Source organism: Sarcophilus harrisii, chromosome 1 (genome assembly GCF_902635505.1).
Source record: "Sarcophilus harrisii chromosome 1, mSarHar1.11, whole genome shotgun sequence".
Classification (NCBI taxonomy): Eukaryota; Metazoa; Chordata; class Mammalia; order Dasyuromorphia; family Dasyuridae; genus Sarcophilus; species Sarcophilus harrisii.
Genome location: NC_045426.1, coordinates 106,182,338 through 106,199,334, shown reverse-complemented (window position 1 = coordinate 106,199,334; position 16,997 = coordinate 106,182,338). Strand labels below are relative to the sequence as shown.

Sequence of the window (16,997 nt, the reverse complement as noted above, 5' to 3'; positions counted from 1 at the left end):
CAACTACTGTCAATGGGCAACTTGTACTTCTACTTTACTGAGAGTTAAGGTCCTCACAATAAGAATTCTTACAGTTCTCCTTTCTACACTCCTCTATACCTTTCAATAGTCACATCTACCATCTATTCCCTTCCCTCTATTTTCAAAAGAAAGATAGACTTTTTGTCAAGGCTAAGGTTCCATTTGTACATTTTCCTTCCTTATCTTTGATAACACTGTACTTTTTGTTCAGCCTTAGCTAAGGTTATTGTATCTTATCTGACAGCTCCAGTTATTATGAGTATGGAGTATGGAGAAAACTTCCATTACTCTATCTCCCACCAAGTCCTCCCAGACTTCTCATTCTCCAGTTGCCTTCTGGAGATTGTCTGGCCAGCACTTCAAACTGACTATATCTCAAACTGAACCCCTTTCCTTCTCTCCCAATAGACTTCCTTTTCCTCAATTTTTCTGTTTCTGTTAATGTTATGATTATTTTCCCAGTCACCCAATCTCATAACTTTGGTGTTATCTTTGATTATTTCCTCTTCCATTTCATCTTTCTTAGTGTCTATGTACAATCAGTTGACAAATTCTTGTGGGTTTGCCTTCATAATATCACAAATTTTCTCTTCTTTTCACTTTGACATCAATCATACTAATTCAATTGTTTATTTTTGCCTCTAAATATCTAGACCACTGTGAATAGCCTCTTAATTAGTCTTGCTGTGCTTATACTTCACACCACTGCCCGAGTAATCATCTGAATGCCTTTCTTTGATCATATCACTAATCTCCTAAAAATCCTTCGGTAGCCATATATTGTTTATGAAATAAAGTACAAATTCCTAATGATATCATCCAACATCCATTATAATCTGATTCCAGGCAATAAATTTATCTTATTTTATACTATTCATATATGCTACATTTAGAAACAAACTGAACTACTCTCCAGAATCTGGTCTTATGCTGTCCTCTCTCAACTCTGTGCTTTTGCATATTCCATTCCCTAAGCCTGAAATGGTGTAGCCAACAGCTGATAAATAAGATGGTATTGAAAATGGCATTTAGATGTCAAGACCATGCCTTAAAATATAGGATTGTAGGACTCTTCCTTGAAAAAGAGCAAATCAAATAAAGTCTAACAAAATATATGTATCAAGTCTTGAAAACCTGATCAAAAAGATTATTTTTATGCTGAAAAGGATGGAAAGAAAAGTAAACTTACAAATATACATACACACATACCCCTATATGTATATGTATATATACACATACCTATATACAAATAAATATATTGATATATCTGCATATAATCTAGATACCATATAGAAAAAATTTATAAGATGAGCATCAATAGAAATACCAGTAAATTCATATGAAACCAAAGCTGAGAAAGGAGTCCCAGAAATTGATGCACAAAGTACAATTAAATAAAATGCTAATATAATACACAAAGTATAGATTTATTAATAAATTGATAATATATTATATACAATAGATACTAACAATAATTTTATGTTTAGTTTTAAATACATTTCTTCATCTATTTATTAAAATAACACTGTAAGATAAAATATTTCTTATTTTAGAGATGAAGAAATTGAGACTCAAAGAGTTTAAATGACTAGCTCAGAGTCATTCAGCCAGTAAGTGAATGAAATTGAATTTGAATCCAAATTTTCCTGATTTCAAGGTCAAGATTCTATGCAATAGAATTTATTACCCAATGAACAAGGTGAACTTGAAAGACTGACACAAGAAAGCAAATTTAAACTCACAGGTATCACTGGTCTTTAGTAGAATGGGGCTTAAGATTGTAATATGAATCTAAAAGGTTATACTTGATTCAAAGGGAATAGGTTAAGTAAAAATCATTAGAGCAAAAATAAATAAATGAAAGAAAATTAAATTTAAATTAATTACAATTTTAAAAATTAGAGCTTATTAAAAAGTTATATTTTAGTGGGAAAGTCCAAGGAACCAGTCAAGGGAAGCATTATGGAAAGCATTTGGATGCATATCAATGCAGGCAAAACAGGGGCATTATTATCACTGGATTATATAAAAAAAACCATTTGGACAGAATAACTAAATGCCAGAATTAGAATCCAAAAAGATTTCAGCAGGTGAAAGGCCAAAGAAAATAGATAAAATTTAAAAGATCTAAATGAAGAATTTTATTAATAGGTTTAAAAGAGCAGCAAGATGAGCAAGGATAGCTATCTAGTAGTTTGTCCAAAAAAGACGCGAAGGTTTTAGTGGACTGGATGTTCAATAAATATTATCAATGTCACACTGTAATAAAAAAAAGCTAATATAATATGACACTAAGAGAGGAGCGTGCAGAATAAGGGAGGTAATAATTCTGCTACCATAGCTGAACTATTGTTTTTTAGTTCTATATGCCTCATTTCATTAAGGATATTGATTATCTGAAGAACATCCCAAAGATGGCACCCAAAATTAGAAGGGTTTCAAGAACATAAATTGTGAACTATCTTTTTACCTTTTGTAAAACTGCAGTGAAAATACTATTTTTCAGTCATTTGATTCAATCATGCATGCCTGCTTGCATTCCATAAACATTTATTGTCTTCTGTGAACAAAGCATGGTATTAGGTATTGTGAGAAGCAAAAAGTTCAGACTAAATATGAACTCTATTCTCATGGAGCTTACAGTCTAATAGGGGATAAAGCATAGACCACAGGTTAACTAATGGCCTACATACAAGGGAAAAATTCCTATGCAAGTTCACTTGCAGGGAAAAAAATTGTTTCTGTATTGATTCAGTATCTTTTATCCCCAAAATAAAAGCTGTTCATTTTGTTCAACAAAATGTCCAAAATTTTGAAGTATTCCATCTTACTTTACTTTTCAGATGCCAGGAAACTTTAGTTTCCTATTTGGCCTATTTGGACTATTTAAATAGTCAAATTTAGTGCTAAACTGTGGTCCTTTACTCCTTTTATATACCTAGTAAAACCAATTCTTATTTTGATTCCTGAAGGAATCTAAAGAGGATCTCTCTTTGATTTTATAATTATATTGCCCATTTGGTTTAAATTGTATCTGCCTCATTCCTTTTGAACATCATTGGAATAGAAAACTCAAATAAATCAGGGAAAAACTGAGTTTATTAAAGTTCATAGTCACAGGATTCAAAGCCAAATCACAGGATTTAGAAGGAATTTAAAGGTTTCTTTAATCCAATTCACTCATAATATAGTGAGGAAACCAAGACCTAAAGAGCACTTAGTTTCTTGAATAATTCAAGAAAAAAGGTTAGAAATATAAATTATATGAATTATTAGTTTTATTATAGCTACGGAATTAAATTATTCAAAATGTAATACAAAATGCTTTTGTCTGTACTTCAGATATAATGAGTATAAATTAAAACTGCTAAGGGTTCCATTATTCAGGTATTCCACTTATACTAATCATATCTAAAATTATTATGTTATCTGGCATGATTGATATCAATAAATTTCATAATATTTTTAAAACAAATTTTAGTATATTTTCCCCAATTTTCTGATTTATTTTCTTGATTGCTATTAGCTAATGGACTTACAGTAATGTACCATTTATTTGGCACTGCCAGGGAGTAAGCTATTCTAACCAAATGCATTTTCCAAATAATGGAATCTTATTCTATTAAAATTTTAAAGTGTTTTAATTTTTTAAATGCCTTAAATAGATCACAAACATGCCTGCCTTTTGAAACTAAATATGTCTAAAACTTTTTTTTAATAATGAAGTTCATTATTATGGTCACCAATTATTACTGATGGTGAGATAGCTCAGGATCTCCTAAAATATGATGGGATTGTGATCCCAGGATTATTGGCTGTTACTAAGCTCTTGTAACTACTTCTCTGTTTTCTTCTTGATTAGGCTTTCAGTTGGTATCCCCTGTCCCCTCTTTTCTTTCTCCTACTTTGCAGTTTGTACTCTATAATGATATAATATATAACAGATATCCAAGTTTTCCATCAATAAATAGGCAAGCATTTATTAATAGAAGAAAAGAAATTTAAGAATGCCTTGAAGAACCATTTGTAATTTTGTGTTAATTGACATGCCTGATCTTTTAATTTAAGCATCTACTATGTACCCAATATCAAGCATACAAAGAAAAAAATGAAACCTTAAGAAGATCATTTGAATAGTTTATAAAGTATGAATAAAGATGTGCTGGTAAACTCACTTTTAAGTTCAGTGAAATGTGTTTCTTTGCAGTGTACACATTATATGATATCCTTTCTAGTTATGCAAGTTTCTCTATTCTCTTCTCTGATCTTAGTTGGTATTCTAGAAAGTTAAAGTTGCCAAATTATGACAATCAATAATTATTTATTAAGTTACTACTAAGTACCAAGTGTTGAAGACACAAACTTTTTTAGAAAAGAAAAAGTCCACATTACTCAATGAGTTACAATCCAGTGGGGGGCGGGGGGGGGAAGAATTTAGCATTTTCAAAATATATAATACCGAATGAAAGTGCAAACAGAATAAAAATATATGAAGTAAATAGAAAATAAACATGAGGAAATTGAATAAAAAGTAAAGAAGGGCTTTAGCATCTGGGGCATCAGGTAAAGTCTCTTTATGTCAAAGGTGGTATTTGAGTTACTTCTTGAAGAAAGTATAAGGATCAGGTTAGAGTGATTACCAATCATGTTATTTCCCAGTAGCAAAAATTAATTTGATTATTTATTTTTACCCTTTTCGATGTCCTTGATGCTGATGTGACAGTCTAGTATGGGTGACCTGTTGTCTCCATCCCAGAGGTAAAAGGTGAAGCTATCTCGGTTCTGGGAGCCCACTGTCCCCGTATGGATGTATCTCACCAAATTCAGATCCACATCCTCCTGAGTGCATTTCATGCCGGATTGAAGGGATATCCAATTCCTCCCTATCTGGAAGGCATAGAAATCAGATAGCTGTTCTAGAATGGCTGAGTGTTTTTCTATCAGTTATCTATTGATTTTTTCCTTTATTCAAAAGACATTTTCAACTTAAGTTGGAGAATTTCAAAGTCTATTTCACTTTCTCTTCAAACCTAGCCCTCTCCCACTTTCTAGTCTTCTTATACTTTGCTTCCTACCATGTACTCTTTGATCCAGTGACAGATACTGGCTTCCTTGCTGATATCTGAACAAGACACCCCTTTTATTGACTCCAGGTATTTTCTCTGGCTGTTGCCCAGGCCTGGAATATTTTTCCTCCTCATTTTTGCCTCCTAGCTTCCCTGACTTCCTTTTAAATCTCATATAAATCTTTCCTAATTCCTCTTAATTCTAGTGTCTTCCCTTTCTAAATTATTTTCTATCTACTCTTTATATATATTTGTATATATTTGTTTGCATGTTGTCTCTTTCATTAGATCTCTTTTAGGGCAATAATTATCTTTTACTTCTTTTTGTATCTCCAGAACTTAATTCAGTGCTCAGCACACATTAAAAAAATGTTGATTAATTGATTGATTTTAATACTTGTAAAAAAAGCTTCTCAAAATTAACCTCTGATTGGAGTGAAGGGAGGTAGCTATAACAAAACTAGTTTGAAAAACAAAAATTCAACCCCAGGAATTTGTAATCAGGTTATTTCCAAATTTTATATCTATACAATTTAATAATGACATTATTTTTTTCAACTTGATTTAAAACAATTAATCCTAACCAGTGAGGCAACATGATATGATGGGTAGAGGGATGGACCTTAGAGAAAGAAAAATCTGGATTCAAGTCCTGTCCCTGACAAATATAGCTGTGTGACCAAGGAGGAAGACATTTGTACCCAAGGAACAAAGACTATTAAGTTGTAGGTGAATTGTCAGTCTGTATTTGTGCCTAGAATTTTCATATCAGGAATACCCTCTGTTGATGAACTCAAAACTCTACATAACTTCCAAATCATAACCAATTAATTATGCTAATTAACGCATTGGGCAAATTAGCTGTTTTAATTGCTATTGTACATTGATACATTCAAGGGGCAATTTTATTTGAGTGGGTAATCTCTTCACTAACACAGAAAGTAATTCCATAAATACCTTAAATAAACTGTCTTTATGAATTGCTTCTGGCCAAAAAATGTCAACATCTGGAAGCCAAGTTTCTGATGCTGAGCCTCTTAGAATTTAGCTAGACTGGTGTACAAATGACAAAACTGTTTCCTGGCTTGTGCTTTCCAGTTTGCTAGAAACTGATGGAATTTGTATTCTGTTAGCATGACCTTTGCCTTTGAAAAAAACAGGAAAGCCCAATCCCTTAGCCAAGACTGGACATCATAGTGAGGAACTGGCAATATATGTGCATTTGTCTAGAAATAACTATATACACATAAAAACATGCATATTCATACATAGCTGTATACATGAAAGATAGTGTGGTATGCTGAATAGAAAGTCACCCTAAGGTGACTGGGTCTTGCTTCTGACACATATTGACTATGTGATCTTAAGCAAATCACTAAAGCATTGACTGCCCCAAACAACTGTCTAAAACCAGACCTAAGCCAGTTACTGTCTGTAGTAGAAGAGAGAATTTTAATATTAAAAGCACTGCAAATGAAAATCATTGTGTGATGCATATAGTTATATATATATATATATATATATATACATATTTCTTAAGTTTAGATTCTTCTATATTCTTATTTTTTATTTGATCTATTCAAAATACCCTAAGTTTAATGAGTGGCTTAATTATTATAGCTAGAAGAAAAAAATTTCTTGACGTCTCCTCCCCCTCTTCTCATCCTCTGCATTTTCCCCAGAATTACTTGTAGAGAAAACATCTGAGATCTCCATGGCTCCAGACATTAATACCAAAATTCCTTAAATGATTTAATCTGTAAGTCTAACATTTGAATTCTTCCAGAATGTTCTGGTTTTCTGGGCAAACATGTACTCTGTGCAGAGTGAGTCACAGGACTGGGAAATGTGCAGAGATAAAAAAAAAATTAGGTTACTATATTGAAGAGTTGATGTTCTGACAGAGTAGAAAAAACCTGACTATATATTTATAACCAAAAAAATTTTGCAAGTGCTCAGTGATATTCCAAATTGTTATGTGGCACAATGTCTAGAGCACTGGGCTTTCAATCAGAAAGACCTCAGGCATTTACTAGCCATGGGTCCCAGTTCATTTTCCCTCTCTCTGCCTCAATTTCCTTATCCATAAAATAGAAATTATAATAATAGCATCTACCTCCCAGGACTGTTATGAACATCAAATGACACAATAATTGTCAAGTGCTTAGCACAGTTCCTGGAACATAGTAAGTACTATATAAAAGTCCCTATTATTAGGGAAGATGGTGGATCTTTAAATCTCTTATTTTCAGTGAGAATAGGGTTAGGTCTCTGGGACTCCACCTAGAGGGAATGAAGGGTAAGTATTTGGACTCAAGACTAGCAAATCCCATCAGAAGATGTGGCAACTATATACTCTCACATATCTCCCACCCAGGGAATAGAATGGTTTGGCCACAGTTCTAGCTCCTCTACAAAGAGAAAAATGCACTAATCTGAGCAGGGCCTAAGAATAGTAAAGAAAATTTTGATTGTTTTGTTTTGATGAATTATTGTATTTGGAAAAATGTTTAATACTGAATTAAATTTGTTCCACTTTCTGAAACAATGATCTTCTTTTGCATAATTCCATTTCCCTTGATGAAGAATTCCATAGGCCAGCAATTCCTGGCAAAGATTTTTTTTCTAATTTATTGTCATTCTTCATGCTCTGTTCCAACCACCTTGTTCTATTCTTTTTAGATTTATAGTTCGTTCTTGGCCATGATAAACATATAGACTAACATGTCTTATCCATTACACTTCTGTGAATCAATTTGTTTTCCTTTAGATTTATCATCTGAAAAAAATGTTTGGGGGGAGTTTTTGTGTTTGGTCTTCTTAATGAATGTCTTCTTAATAAGTAAATTTTGCAGTGGAATTTTGAATAAAGTCATAGCTTCCATCTACATAGTGCTTTGAAATTTAAAATTGAAAGTGCATTTTAATTTTTATCTCATCTGGTCCTAATAACAACCTTAGCAGATAGGTTCTATTTTAACCTCACTTTATAGATGAAGAAAATGAGGCACATAGAAATTAAGCAATTATTTAGGGTCATGAAGCATGTGAGACTGAATTTGAACTCTTTGATTCTAGATGCAATGCTCTGTCCACTGTATCAGCTAACTGGGTTTGATTTGATATTTGATCTATACCCTGGCCATGCAACATGTAGTTCATTCATGTCATCTGAGGACACAGAAACAAGAAGAAAATAAGAGGTAGGAATTAAAGTGAGACAGGAAGACACAAAGGGAAAGGAAGATAAGGAAGCCAGAAGCATTGTAGAGTCTGGCATATAATATTTCAGAAGGAATCACACAAGACTCAGGGAAAGTAGGGAAGAGGTCAACAAGTTCCTAGGAAGGAAGACTTGAAGATCTCAAGAGGAGAAAGACAGGAAATATGTAGGCTCATAATAGGAATTTTGGAATCACAGAATTTCCATGGACCTTGATTTCCTAAGAAAACTAAATTTGTGAGATTTTTTAAAAATCATATTTCTGGCTTGTGAACAAAATAAGGTCATTGTACCTTTCAAATTAGTGTTTTATCTTTATTTTGGTTAAATTTATTTCACTTAGAATAGAACCTTTCTATTTTCTAGGAATGTATCTGGCACAATATAGAAGTTGTTTTTTTTTAAGTTGAGCAAATTTTTGGATTGCAAATTGTTGGGAATTTTTTTGTCTACCAGAATTCAAGTAATCAGTTTGATGGATTTTTTTTCACTTAATGGACCAGTTATATGAGAGCTGATCAATTGTATCCTGTTGGCAGACAAGGTCTAGGAATGAGAATTATAAGCTTAAAAGATAAATCATTGGCAAAGATTGAGAAAGAATATGAGTTTTTCAGCTCCTAGTCCTGAGGTACTATCCCCTGACTCATATATCTCCCACTGTGTGATTCATGTTATGTTTTTCAGCCTAAAATTCTCAAAATATAAAGAAGCAATTTAACAAGATGAAGAAGTAAATTCATTAGTACATGTAGGCAATTTCTTGTGTGGAAACACTCCATAACAAGTCATTCATAGAGCTCTGATAGGCTAATAACTTGTCCATGGTCATCTAACTAATATATGTGTGTATATATATATATGTATGTATATTAGAAATAAACCTTGAACTCAGGTCTTCCTAACTCTGAAGTTGGCATTTTATCCACTATAATATTCTTTCCCTCTTTATGACACAAAACCTACTAAGTTCAAGGAAGCAAAATGTTATTTGCTTTTTATATTAAAAAAAATAAAAAGTAAACAGGCTAGAAGCAGCTAGGTAGTGCAATGGATAGAGCACCAGCCCTGAAGTCAGGAGGACCTGAGTTCAAATATGGACTTAGATATTTAACACTTCCTAGCAGTGTAACCCTGGGCAAGTCACTTAACCCCAATAACCCCAGCAAAAAATAAATAAAATATAAACAGGCTACTCACCTTGAGCTGAAGTTGCCCATTTTCTGGGAGTCTTTCAAATAAATAATAAATTTTCTCTCTAGGCGTATCTTTATCTGTGGCTGATAGAATAGCACTAGAAATAATACGAGTTTCACCCATATTCATTTCTATTTCAACCTTCCTGTGAAAAGAAACATAGCCACATTTCTTTAAAGATAGAATATCTTTAGAATATGACTTCCATAGTTGTACTATTATCTTATCACAGATTATTCCACAAATGGAAGAATGAAATTCAATAGTATCTAAAGCTATATAAAAGGTGAGTTAGAAAAAAAAAAGAATTTATGAAATTGAATCAGTTACATGACATCTAAGTCCCTCTACAAGTTATGGAATAAAAAAACCATTTCCATAACATAAAACAATAGAAAAAAGACATATGAAATTGCAAATCTACTATGTTCAACTTGCTATTCCTTTCAAATGTGCAACAAAATTCTCTAATGTGTTATGATTCTATATATGACAAAATTATGGATCAGTTTGGTTTCAGGATTATCTTGGGTGATTCTAAATAACAGAGCCAATGAGATTTAGTTAGATCTAATTTCTGCTTTACAAATGCATTTAGCACAGAAGATGATGCCTCAAGACAAAAACATTCTTCATTATAACCATAGATTTCAACCAGGAGAATCTGAACATGTTAATATGGCAGCATAGAGAATTCATCAAAGAATTCATATTTTAAAAGGACATGTTCAAGAAATGGTGGAGGAGCTAGTAAATGAGAATGAATACAGTGAAGAATCAAGGTCCTATAAGAAGAGCAATAGGAAAACAAAAGCCCTGTGGGAGATGAGACTGGTCACAAATGCTAAAAACAACAAAATGACTTTTTGTGCTACAGTGAGACTAAAAAGATCAATTGAGCAACAGTACCTCTTCTTGGGATGCATAGGAAGGTAAGCAGTAACACTGAAAGAAGGAGCTATTCAACCACTATATTTTATCTGTTTTCTTTAATCTTCAGATGGAAAGACAAACTAACAATGGTATACAGAATATTTAAACCTAAAATTTGTGAAGAGATGGTAAAAGATTACCAAGCTATCTTTGATGAGTGCAAATATTTGAAGAAACAGAGTGAATAGGACAGAAGCCAAGGGACTACATCCAGAATAGACCATGCCAGACTAGCCTCATTTTCTTGCTTCACAGAGTAACTAGACTGTTGGATCAACAAAATACTGAAGATAAAATAGACCCAGATTTCCTCAGATCATGCAGTCCTTGTTGATAAGATAGTGAGAAGGGGGATAAATCATATAAAATATCATCTAGATAGATTCAGAACTGATCTAATTACCAGAGCCAAAAAAAAGTAGTCGCCCCTCCCCCAAGGATCTTCCTTAGTCTTTTGCTATTATTTCATTTTTCTTAATGACTTGGATTAAAGTATAAATGGTGTACATTTTAAATATATAGATGAAGCTGGGAGGGGTAACAAACATGTTTGCATTGAGTTGTAGCTCTTGGGGAGAGATTAGAGATATAGAGATAGATGTTATTGGAGAGAATGAACTTGTTAAGAACAGTGAAGAGAAGGGTGGGAAGGCTCAAAGAGAATTGTTTTGGATACCTTCGGTTAGGGGGAAAAAGGCAAGGATGAAGGCATGGAGAAATAGTTAAAGAGATAAGAGGGGAAAATTAGCCATGAAAACCATAGGTGAAGAAGGATATAATTAGCAGTATCAAAAACTATAGAAAGTCTAAAGAAGATGAAGACTTAAAAAAAAAAGCTATTAGATCTGAATGTCAGTAATAACTTTTGGGATAGTAGTTTAAGACTCAGATATTGGAAATAACAAAAAAAGTAATCAGTGAATGTAGATGATTTATGAAAAGGAGAGCTGAAAGCCTTTAAGCACTACACTGATGTAAGTTATTATTTTTTAAAAATAGGATTGGGGAAAAATTTTAAGATAAGAAAGACTTGGTGTCTCTACATGCAAAGAAATAGGGATGATGAGGGAAGGGAGGGAGAAATAGAGAGAAACCTTGAAGATGCAAGTGAAAGAAAGAAAAATCAAGCAAAAACCTGAAAGAGATGAAAGGAGATGAAATCAGATCAAGGACATGAGTGAAAACATGAGAATTCAGAAAGAGGGATGCTTTTTCCCAATAATAAAGAGAAGGAGAAGAGAAGGTAGAAAAAGACAAAGATAAATTATGAGGTAGAGAGACAATTAGTTCTACATAATTTTATCCGATTTTTTTAAGGTGTTGATTTAGATAATAAGACGAAGCATCTTTTCAAGCCTCGAACTCCTTTATATTTTAGCACAGATTGTAGGGCCACAGAAACTCATTTTCTATCTTTTCTTAATTATTGTCAAGATTCCTACTGGTAATACCACCTTAATGCAAGAGGAGAAGGATTGTTAGCTCATGGAAAGAATATAGTTTGGCAAGCACTCTTTCCAAGTGGTCAGAGAAAGGCTGAATGAAGTCACTCTGTGTAGATGGGCCAGCAGAGGGTGCACTGAGACAAGAATTGCTTTGCCCGGGAGGACCCCCCCCCCCCCCCCCCCCCCCCCCCCCCCCCCCCCAGCCCCCACTGCATGGTCTCGGTGGCTGGATGTGACCTAATTCAAAAGTGACTTTCTTTCTTTTTTTTTCTTAAGCCAGCATGCATTTTACAGAAATAAGCTTAAGCACTTTTCATGATTAGACTTATTCTTATTGATCTAACCCCAAAATATTTTTGTTTAACACTCAACATTCATATCCAAACCATTTTGACTGGCACAGCTAGTCTTGCTAATTTGTTATGGGAGCCAGAAGTCTCCCATAAAGACTGTGAAATAAAAGACACAATATTAAATATACATACATATATATGCTTTTCAATTTACTGCATATTGTAGGCACATAATAAATGTTTGTTGAATGAATGGTCATCGATTTGCACTGAATATTACAAAGGTAACTTGTATCATATAAAATGATATGGAAAAGTAATGATTTCTTTCACATAAAGAGTCTGTGGCTTACTTGGTCAGCACTGGTTTCTCATCATTAACTGGCAAGATCTTTACTGAAACAGTTCTCAGGATTTTATGTTTCCCATCCGACAACTGGATTGTAAAGTCATCAGCAAGGCTTTCAGAGTCATCATGTATGTACATCAACTTCATTCCTGAAAAAAAAATGAGAGAAAGTAAATATCCCTCCTTCTAAACTACCACATCTCTTTAACCATTCCAATCTAAGCTGCCAGTAGCTTAGTCTCCTCTAGATCAGAACAGGTCTAGACATCAGCAGCAGCTCATTAATCCATCAGCACCAGTAGTGACTCCAAAACACACTCCTGATGTCCATTTATTCAAAGAACTCAAGATAATTCACTTTCCACAGTCCAGCTTTGTTTAGTGGGATTTAAGTAAAACAAAACTTGTTTTGTCAATCACAAGTATGGTTTTCTTGAGAGGGAGAGTTGAAACTATCACATTTCACTTTATGAGTCTTAAAGTTGAAAGGGAAAATACCGTATGAAACATATATTCTCTGATTCACTATGGACTGTTATAGATTTCAATGAAATACTAGATTCCAAGACTGTAAGAATTTTGTGAAGGAATGAGCAGATCAAAGAAGAGATGATATTGAAAAATGAGGGTCAATTTAGTTAACTTATCAAATGAAAATATGGATAGTGGTTTTTCATATGTGCTTTTTGAAAAAGAAACAAGAGGAGGAAGGACCCATTACCCCAAAACAAAAGATGTATGTTAGATAAGGGCAGCTAGATAGATAGAGTATTGGCCCTGTAATCAGGAGGACTTTGAGTTCAAATTTGACCTCAAACATTTGACTGAGTTAACCTCGACAAGTCATCCTGAAGAAAAAAAAAATTGTGACTTATAAAAAAAAAAAAAGATATTTATTTGATATTCACTAAGGATTTCCAACTCTTAGTGACAGTTCTCCTTGAATAGAATTATTATTCAGATAAATACAAATTTTCTTTGAAGGTTTTCTTAAGCATTAAGATGGGATGAGAAATGGCAAGCCTGGCATGGGAAGAGGTGGTACCAAAAAAAAAGAGAAGATAACTTTTTTAATGATCCAGAGTTAATATCTTGTTATTTCATCTGACTAAAGAACACTTCATCACCATAGAGAATGACGTTTCTATATTTGGTTTAGATTTATAGATTTTTCATTGCAAAAAAATCTTTAAAAATTAATTTTTAAAGTCTCTAAATTTCTACACATTTAAAAGGAAAATACTTTTAAAAAACATTAAAAATAGGTACTAAAATATCCAAGATACCTAAATAAAATCCCTAATATTATGAAAGTATTAGCACATTTTCAAACAAAAGAAGACATTTCATATTCCCCCAAATCTCCCCATCATTGTCATCTTTAGTTTTAAGTTTCTGTTGTGGGTTAATCCACAACTCAGAAGAAATTTGACAAGCTTATTAAGTATACTTTGGTAAGAAAAAAACATTTGCTGACAGGCTCTAGAAGTCAGGAAAAGTTTATGCTAAATTAAGAGCTCTTCCAATAAATGAATAGTGTAATTACAGTATTTGTCAATGTAACCTAGTCCTAAAGCCCATTGGTGCAGTACTTTGATCTCCATAATAAAAAAGAATCCATGCCAAAAGGTTTTGGGATTGGGTTACCCTAAAGTCTTCTGGTCATAGCATTTAACTCAAAGCAGTCATTTTAAATCATCTTTGTGATAACCATTATTATATTTTCTGATTTAAATTATTAAATTCATCTTTATGATATCCATTATTATACTTTATGATTTTAATTATTAAGCCAGTTAAAAATAACATAAGGGGAAGACATACCAGTTTTGAGAAGTTCCATTGAAAAATCATGCACAGAAAGTTCATGGTTCTTGTGGACATTGATTAACTGCTTGTAATGAGAGATGTCATTTCTATGTTTCCCATTAATGAGGAGGCCATGCTGTGGTTTATGGGTAATAGTGAATATCAAATGATCTTTTGGTACATCTAAGTCAGTTGCTTGAATCACTGAAAAATCCAGCTCTTTCATCTGACCTTCAGAAACCTAAACCGGAATATATCAGAAAACAAACCTTGTGTATAAAAATCAATCTTGCTCCCAAAAACACTTCTATGAATCAGAATCCAATGAAGTACATTTTCTTCCAACAACTCAATTAGGCAGAGTTCTCAGAAGATTCCATTGCATGTCACTGCATTATTTTTTTCCTGCAACCCTGGAATGCTATATGGACACAAGCCCACATAAGCCCATGTAAAGGCAAGAACAAAAGTCAAAAAAACAAGCAAAAATACATATTAACACCTCAAAGACAGTCACACAAAATGCTGCTTTCTTTCTTACAGTGATGTTCTGTGCCACAAAGTCAGGAACTTCATCATTGGTGGGGTTAATCAGAATGTGAAACGGGATTTCCGCAGAATGCTGTTTTCCATCCGTGACGTAAATCATAAATTGATCTTCAGTTGGCTCTATCCTCAGATGCCTGGACTGTACATAGTTTATGTGCAAAGCCTTCATGTCTTTCCACCAAAATGAAGCTGGAGCACACACAAAGAAATGGCAGATAACATAAGAATTACATTAAAACCAACCCCTCCCCCAAAAAGCCTGGTTTTCAGTACTTAGCTAAATAGGCTGTTGGACAGCAAAACAAATGGGAAGTGTCTCAGATATATGGCAGAGAGCCCTTCTATTTGCTATTCTTCTTTAAATAAGCATTTTTTGTCACATCCGCACACTGGCATTGTACAAGGTCAAAGCAGCTGGTCAGGAAGGAAAATGTTTTGTACTTCATTGAACATTTTAACTACATAATGCCAAACAACTAACTTGGTTCTATGGGCAAATAGCCTAAGGTCAATTAAGTTCTACCTATACCTTTCATGTGCCTTTTGGACTTTGCACTCCATAATTAACAAACTTTTTCTTTATTTTAGACATCTTATTCTCATGTTCTTTCTATCTGCTGGCACTTAGCTCTCTATGACACTGCAAACTTGCAAGTCTCTCCCATGCTGAATTTTTTGTTGTTCGGTTGTTTGACTGCTTTTGATTTGTCATTTCCTTTCCCTGCTCATTTTACAGATAAGGAAACTGAGACAGACTGAGTTAACTGACTTGCCCAGAGTCACAAAGCTAGTAAATGTCTGAGGCTGGATTTGAACTCAGTCCTTCCTTATTCTAGGCCCAGCACTCTATGCACTGAGCCAAAGTTACCTCTAAATCTCTCACTTGGACCACTGTAATAATTGGTTCCCTTGCCTCAAATTTCTCCAGACTCAAATTCATGTTCCATATAGCCTGGTTTTCCCAAAGTATATCTGACCAAATCACTCCCCTACTTAATGAACTCTAGTGATTCCTTTAGGACAAGAATTTTACTCTTTGTTTTTGTTTTGTGTGTTGTGAACTCCTTTGATAGTTTGGAGAAAACACTAGACCCTTTCTCTGAATAATATTTTTAAGCAATTAAGGAAGAAAATGCTCTATCTGATGAGTTAGCAGATAGTGAAAGTGAAAAGAAAGATGTTGTTTTTCCCTATTCAAGTTCACAGAATCTGAACCCTTGAAATCTTTATCTCAGGTTAAGAACCCTTGAAATAGTTCCATTGGATTCTGTCCTTGTCATTTCTGGGCACCACTAAATAAGGAGTATTGGACTTATAATCAGGAAGACCTTGAGTTCAAATTTGACTTCAGACACTTGACATTAGCTGAATGACCTTGGACAAGTCACTTAAGTGACTTGCAAGAAAAAAAATAATGGATTTTTTTTTTTTGATGTGTGATAAGCTGAAGAATGTACAGAGAAGAACAACCAAAATGTTTAAAAGTCTACAGAGGTATGGGGGATGAGAGTTGTCTTCAATGAATATTTAGATGACTTAAATCCCACAACATTCCATTTCCCATCTTTATGCCTTCATACTAGCTGTCCTCTATGCCTGAAATACTCTCCCCTCCTGATATCTGCCTCTTAGATTCCTTTTTTCCCTTCAAAATTCTGCTCAAGAGCTACTTTATACAAAAAACATTTCCTGATTTCCCACAGGTATTAATATTATCCCCTAATTATACTGCATTTTTTTGTACAAACTTCTATACATAAAGGGCATCTCCCCGATGGAGGTGTTCAAATTGTGAGGGCGATGAAGAGGGCTAGAATAGGGGCGAGGGTAAATATTGAAATGGAAGAGGTTAGTGGATGAAGGGGTTCTTTGGTAAATAGTTTTACTGCTTCAGCAAATGGTTGTAGGAGCCCATAGGGTCCTACAATGTTTGGTCCTTTTCGGAATTGTACGTAGTCTAACACTTTGTGTTCGATAAGTCTCCTTGAAGGCAGGATGGGATCAATCATGAGGAAAAGAGACAACAGAAACAAGGCTCTCATTTTGTCTGTTCTACACCAGGCAATTAGTATAGTACCTGGCACATCCCAAGCCATTAATAAAGGCTTGCTA

General features: G+C 33.8%; 1 protein-coding gene across 5 annotated transcripts in view; it reads right to left on the bottom strand.

Moving 5' to 3' along the window:
* FREM1 (FRAS1 related extracellular matrix 1) overlaps positions 1-16,997 on the bottom strand; it is a 151,654-nt gene that overhangs the window by 54,525 nt on the left and 80,132 nt on the right. For 4 of the 5 annotated variants that reach the window (XM_012543371.3, XM_031946382.1, XM_031946431.1 and 1 more), the window contains exons 19-23: positions 14,878-15,074; positions 14,352-14,577; positions 12,532-12,676; positions 9,511-9,652; positions 4,713-4,908 (exon numbers count right to left, since the gene is read on the bottom strand). In XM_012543371.3, the coding sequence (XP_012398825.1) occupies positions 4,713-4,908; positions 9,511-9,652; positions 12,532-12,676; positions 14,352-14,577; positions 14,878-15,074 (906 nt within the window). Of the gene's footprint in view, positions 1-4,712; positions 4,909-9,510; positions 9,653-12,531; positions 12,677-14,351; positions 14,578-14,877; positions 15,075-16,997 lie in introns of those variants that run through there. The other variant, XM_031946556.1, reaches the window with a different exon arrangement.